We start from the raw sequence: 6,976 nt of genomic DNA, 5'->3' as shown, positions 1-6,976 counted from the left end.
AGAGGGTAGTGGGTACTGACCAGTACAGCACAAGGGGCCAAGCTCCCTGCCATCCAGGACCTCTATACCAGGCGGTGTCAGAGGAAGGCCCTATAGAGGGTAGTGGGTACCGACCAGTACAGCACAAGGGGCCAAGCTCCCTGCCATCCAGGACCTCTATACCAGGCGGTGTCAGAGGAAGGCCCTATAGAGGGTGGTGCGTACGGCCCAGTGCATCACAGGGGCCAAGCTCCCTGCCATCCAGGACCTCTATACCAGGCGGTGTCAGAGGAAGGCCCTATAGAGGGTGGTGCGTACGGCCCAGTGCATCACTGGGGCCAAGCTTCCTGCCATCCAGGACCTCTATACCAGGCGGTGTCAGAGGAAGGTCATAAAAAGTTTCAAAATACTCCAGCCACCTACTGCAAGTCATGGGCTGTACCCCAATCCAGAGGCTGCTAACTGCTGCCTGCTGCCTACATGCATGCTGACTACCTGCCTACATGCCTGCTGCCTACCTGCCTGCTGCCTACATGCCTGCTGCCTACCTGCCTACATGCCTGCTGTCTACCTGTCTACCTGCCTACCTGCCTGCCTGCTGCCTACATGCCTGCTGCCTACCTGCCTACATGCCTGCTGCCTACATGCCTGCTGCCTACCTGCCTACATGCCTGCTGTCTACCTGTCTACCTGCCTACCTGCCTGCCTGCTGCCTACATGCCTGCTGCCTACCTGCCTACATGCCTGCTGCCTACATGCCTGCTGCCTGCTGCCTACATGCCTGCTGCCTACCTGCCTGCTGCCTACATGCCTGCTGCCTACCTGCCTACATGCCTGCTGTCTACCTGTCTACCTGCCTGCCTGCTGCCTACATGCCTGCTGCCTACATGCCTGCTGCCTACCTGCCTACATGCCTGCTGTCTACCTGTCTACCTGCCTACCTGCCTGCCTGCTGCCTACATGCCTGCTGCCTACCTGCCTACATGCCTGCTGCCTACATGCCTGCTGCCTGCTGCCTACATGCCTGCTGCCTACCTGCCTACATGCCTACCTGCCTGCCTTCTGCCTACCTGCCTACATGCCTACCTGCCTGCCTGCTGCCTACCTACCTACATGCCTGCTGCCTACCTACCTGCCTGCTGCCTACATGCCTGCTGCCTACCTGCCTACCTGCCTGCTGCCTGCCTGCCTGCTGCCTACCTGCCTACCTGCCTACCTGCCTGCCTGCCTGCTGCCTACATGCCTGCTGCCTACCTGCCTGCTGCCTACATGCCTGCTGCCTACCTGCCTACATGCCTGCTGTCTACCTGTCTACCTGCCTACCTGCCTGCTGCCTACATGCCTGCTGCCTACCTGCCTACATGCCTGCTGCCTACATGCCTGCTGCCTACCTGCCTACATGCCTGCTGTCTACCTGTCTACCTGCCTACCTGCCTGCCTGCTGCCTACATGCCTGCTGCCTACCTGCCTACATGCCTGCTGCCTACATGCCTGCTGCCTGCTGCCTACATGCCTGCTGCCTACCTGCCTACATGCCTACCTGCCTGCCTGCTGCCTACCTGCCTACATGCCTACCTGCCTGCCTGCTGCCTACCTACCTACATGCCTGCTGCCTACCTACCTGCCTGCTGCCTACATGCCTGCTGACTACCTGCCTGCTGACTATCTGCCTACCTGCCTACCTGCCTGCTGCCTACCTGCCTGCTGCCTACCTGCCTACCTGCCTACCTGCCTGCCTACTGCCTACATGCCTGCTGCCTACCTGTCTGCTGCCTACATGCCTGCTGCCTACCTGCCTACATGCCTGCTGTCTACCTGTCTACCTGCCTACCTGCCTGCTGCCTACATGCCTGCTGCCTACCTGCCTACATGCCTGCTGCCTACATGCCTGCTGCCTACCTGCCTACATGCCTGCTGTCTACCTGTCTACCTGCCTACCTGCCTGCCTGCTGCCTACATGCCTGCTGCCTATCTGCCTACATGCCTGCTGCCTACATGCCTGCTGCCTGCTGCCTACATGCCTGCTGCCTACCTGCCTGCTGCCTACATGCCTGCTGCCTACCTGCCTACATGCCTGCTGTCTACCTGTCTACCTGCCTACCTGCCTGCCTGCTGCCTACATGCCTGCTGCCTACCTGCCTACATGCCTGCTGCCTACATGCCTGCTGCCTACCTGCCTACATGCCTGCTGTCTACCTGTCTACCTGCCTACCTGCCTGCCTGCTGCCTATATGCCTGCTTCCTACCTGCCTACATGCCTGCTGCCTACATGCCTGCTGCCTGCTGCCTACATGCCTGCTGCCTACCTGCCTACATGCCTACCTGCCTGCCTGCTGCCTACCTGCCTACATGCCTACCTGCCTGCCTGCTGCCTACCTACCTACATGCCTGCTGCCTACCTACCTGCCTGCTGCCTACATGCCTGCTGACTACCTGCCTGCTGACTATCTGCCTACCTGCCTACCTGCCTGCTGCCTACCTGCCTGCTGCCTACCTGCCTACCTGCCTGCCTGCTGCCTACCTGCCTGCTGCCTACCTGCCTGCTGCCTACCTGCCTACCTGCCTACCTGCCTACCTACCTGCCTGCTGCCTACCTTCCTACCTGCCTACCTGCCTACCTGCCTACCTGCCTGCTGCCTACCTGCCTGCTGCCTACCTGCCTGCTGCCTACCTGCCTACCAACCTATCTGCCTGCTGCCTACCTGCCTACCTGCCTGCTGCCTACCTGCCTACCTGCCTGCTGCCTACCTGCCTACCTGCCTGCTCTCTACCTGCCTACCTGCCTGCTGCCTACCTGCCTGCTGCCTACCTGCCTACCTGCCTGCTGCCTGCTGCCTACCTGCATCCAAAGGCACAACTAGTGGTAGCAACTCAGTGAACAACTATCCCGGAATGGAAATATCTGACAGGAATAACAAGAAAAGAAGAAACAGAATTGATTTCCTAAGTTTCAGTTAATGAATGAAGGGTCCTCTTCTCCCACATGGTTGCATGCAGGCTACAGTCAATTAGCAGACAATCCTAAAAAACAGTTCTTTCTTTGTCATTATGGGAGAATGCATTGATTGATGAGGGGGAGAAAAACGATTTAGTCCATTTAGAATAAGGTTGTAAGGTAACATATGGCAAAAGTGTGTGTGTGTGTGTGTGTGTGTGTGTGTGTGTGTGTGTGTGTGTGTGTGTGTGTGTGTGTGTGTGTGTGTGTGTGTGTGTGTGTGTGTGTGTGTATGTGTGTGTGTGTGTGTAATCAAAGTGGTATGCAATCATTCAGTCCCCACTGTGTCCAAGTCGAGCCTTCCCTTCCCTACCCTGACCTGAACCATCCTCTAACTCTTCACCATCCAATGTCCAACGAGTAGAACTGGACCATGTTGTCTACTTATACCATTCTCAGCAACTATAACTGACTAGATTAGATATGCAACAACATTGTTTACATTGACAGGTTTCAGTCCTGATTCCTCACATTTGTGGATGGATGGCCTTTGGACAACAGTTGCCAGTGTTAGTATGATAGTGATATTTGGGTAACGATGGCAGAACAAAAGAAGAAGATATCTCTTACCGGCTATAACCTGTTGAGTGGCTTGGGTGAATGCAGGCTGCTTGGTAGTGGTGATCTCAGGCCACTGGTCAACATCATCAGTAACAACGGTAATGTCTTGAGGTTCCTCCTCGGGTTCAGACTCCATCTTCTTGGGTCCCTTGGCCACTCTTTTACCATCCTGTCTGCCCAGCTCCCGGTCACCTTCCTGGGCCTTGAACAAGGCGCTGTAGGGTAGGTCCTGGAGAAGTAGCTCCACATTGGTGGTCGGAGCCCGGCACGGGGCATTGGCAGGCTGCTGCAAACCCAGTGGAGGTGCTTTCCCCTGGGGCTGGAGGGCTGGGAAGTCAGCCATCAGGTCATAAATCTCCTGCTGGGTTGTTGATGGAGCTCGGGCCTTGGTTGGGTCCGTAATCCTGGTAGCTGGGACCTTGGCTGGGGCTGGAGTTGAAGAACGGGCTGAGGCCGTGACCTGGATTGCTGGGACCTTGGCTGGAGCAGGGGTTGCGGCTGGGACCGTAATCCTCATTGCTGGGACCTTTGCTGGGGCTGGAGTTGAAGAACGGGCTGAGGCCGTGACCTGGATTGCTGGGACCTTGGCTGGAGCTGGGACTGGGGCTGGAGTTGAAGAACGGGCTGAGGCCGTGACCTGGATTGCTGGGACCTTGGCTGGAGCTGGGACTGGGGCAGGAGTTGGGGCTGGAGCTGGGACTGGGGCAGGAGTTGGGGCTTGAGCTGGAGCTGAGGCCTTGATACAGGCAGCCACTTTGCCCAGAAGGTTGAAGGGGCCAGGGATGGGGATGAGAGGTGTGGGGAGGTTGGCAGGCGGAGAGCCCTGCCACAGCCTGTCACCTTGCCATGGAGACGCGGCGCTCGGGAGAGGGGGGAAGTCGTCTTCGCTGGGGGTCAGGTTGGGGGCCAGGTCGTGGAGCAAGGGTGAGAGATCGGGGAGCAAGTCGGGAACTAAAGGGGAGAGGTTAGAACCGAGGTCGGGGTTCAGCAGGTTAGGTATGTCTAGAGGTTCCCCCATGATGGAACTTTCCTCCCCTCGATCCTCCTGCCCTGGGATCAGGAGGCCCCTGAGGAACTTCTCAATGTCCCTCCTTTGCTCCTCCTCTGGGATCAACTAGTATTGGAAAAATAGAACAACATGGTCATCTAAAACCATTTTTTTTTTAAATATATATATATATATACACTGCTCAAAAAATTAAGGGAACACTTAACAACACAATGTAACTCTAAGTCAATCACACTTCTGTGAAATCAAACTGTCCTCTTAGGAAGCAACACTGATTGACAATACATTTCACATGCTGTTGTGCAAATGGAATAGACAACAGGTGGAAATTATAGGCAATTAGCAAGACACCCCCAATAAAGGAGTGGTTCTGCAGGTGGTGACCACAGACCACTTCTCAGTTCCTATGCTTCCTGGCTGATGTTTTGGTCACTTTTGAATGCTGGCGGTGCTTTCACTCTAGTGGTAGCATGAGATGGAGTCTACAACCCACACAAGTGGCTCAGGTAGTGCAGCTCATCCAGGATGGCACATCAATGTGAGCTGTGGCAAGAAGGTTTGCTGTGTCTGTCAGCGTAGTGTCCAGAGCATTGAGGTGCTACCAGGAGACAGGCCAGTACATCGGGAGACGTGGAGGAGGCCGTAGGAGGGCAAGAACCCAGCAGCAGGACTGCTACCTCTGCCTTTGTGCAAGGAGAAGCAGGAGGAGCACTGCCAGAGCCCTGCAAAATGACCTCCAGCAGGCCACAAATGTGCATGTGTCTGCTCAAACGGTCAGAAACAGACTCCATGAGGGTGGTATGAGGGCCCGACATCCACAGGTGGGGGTTGTGCCCTCAGCCCAACACCGTGCAGGACGTTTGGCATTTGCCAAAGAACACCAAGATTGGCAAATTCGCCACTGGCGCCCTGTGCTCTTCACAGATGAAAGCAGGTTCACACTGAGCACATGTGACAGACGTGACAGTCTGGAGACGCCGTGGAGAACGTTCTGCTGCCTGCAGCATCCTCCAGCATGACCGGTTTGGCGGTGGGTCAGTCATGGTGTGGGGTGGCATTTCTTTGGGGGGGCCGGACAGCCCTCCATGTGCTCGCCAGAGGTAGCCAGACTGCCATTAGGTACCGAGATGAGATCCTCAGACCCCTTGTGAGACCATATGCTGGTGCGGTTGGCCCTGGGTTCCTCCTAATGCAAGACAATGCTAGACCTCATGTGGCTGGAGTGTGTCAGCAGTTCCTGCAAGAGGAAGGCATTGATGCTATGGACTGGCCCGCCCGTTCCCCAGACCTGAATCCAATTGAGCACATCTGGGACATCATGTCTCGCTCCATCCACCAACGCCACGTTGCACCACAGACTGTCCAGGAGTTGGCGGATGCTTTAGTCCAGGTCTGGGAGGAGATCCCACAGGAGACCATCCGCCACCTCATCAGGAGCATGCCCAGGCGTTGTAGGGAGGTCATACAGGCACGTGGAGGCCACACACACTACGGAGCCTCATTTTGACTTGTTTTAAGGACATTACATCAAATTTGGATCAGCCTGTAGTGTGATTTTCCACTTTAATTTTGAGTGTGACTCCAAATCCAGACCTCCATGGGTTGATAAATTTGATTGCCATTGATCATTTTTGTGTAAAGAAAAAAGTAAAGAAAAAAGAAAAAAGTATTTCATAAGAATATTTAATTCATTCAGATCTAGGATGTGTTATTTTATTTTTTATTAATATATATACATATATTAATAGAAACTGCTTAAAACATATTGGGGTAGTTTACCCTTTCAGATTGTCCATCTAGATTGCTTTTTTTTGTCCAGCACTAGGCTTAAAAATGGGTCCAGGAAACCACCCCTTAGTGGCCTATCTAATGATCATAACACATTATCGCTGGGGTATTCTAACCTTTTCTTCCTCCTTCTTCTCCACCTGTGTCTCCCATATGGGGTCATCGCCATGGGAACAGTCATCACACCGGACATCGTCAGGGCGCTGAGAGGAGTCGGAGAGGCCACGTCGTTCTTTCTCTGTCTGTGACGTCAAAGTCTGGAACTCCCTCTCCACCATCAGAGAGATCTCATCCAGCCTATTCAGAGAGAGAGAGAGAGAGAGACAGAGAGAGAGAGGGGGAGCGGGAGAGGGAGAGAGAGAGAGAGAGAGAGGGGGAGCGGGAGAGGGAGAGAGAGAGAGAGAGACAGAGAGAGATGGGGAGAGGGGAGCAGGAGAGGGAGAGAGAGAGAGAGAGAGAGAGAGAGAGAGAGAGAGAGAGAGAGAGAGAGAGAGAGAGAGAGAGAGAGAGAGAGAGAGAGAGAGAGAGAGAGAGAGAGAGAGAGAGAGAGAGAGAGAGAGAGAGAGAGAGAGAGAGAGAGAGAGAGAGAAGAGAGAGAGACAGAGAGAGAGAGAGACAGAGAGAGAGAGAGACAGAGAGAGAGG

General features: G+C 54.8%; 1 protein-coding gene across 1 annotated transcript; it reads right to left on the bottom strand.

Annotated features, from left to right (window-relative positions):
* Positions 1 to 3,544: 3,544 nt before the first annotated feature.
* On the bottom strand, positions 3,545 to 6,610 carry LOC124030695 (skin secretory protein xP2-like; the record flags this gene model as incomplete). The annotated part of the gene is made up of 2 exons (XM_046341920.1): positions 6,449 to 6,610; positions 3,545 to 4,649 (listed from the first exon to the last, which is right to left on the bottom strand). Coding segments are annotated over exons 1-2 (1,267 nt in total), but the record flags the coding sequence as incomplete, so codon positions are not given.
* Between the last annotated feature and the right edge of the window lie 366 nt (positions 6,611 to 6,976).

This window comes from Oncorhynchus gorbuscha, unplaced genomic scaffold (genome assembly GCF_021184085.1).
Source record: "Oncorhynchus gorbuscha isolate QuinsamMale2020 ecotype Even-year unplaced genomic scaffold, OgorEven_v1.0 Un_scaffold_14029, whole genome shotgun sequence".
Lineage (NCBI taxonomy): Eukaryota > Metazoa > Chordata > Actinopteri > Salmoniformes > Salmonidae > Oncorhynchus > Oncorhynchus gorbuscha.
This window is presented reverse-complemented; position numbering and strand designations above follow the sequence as displayed.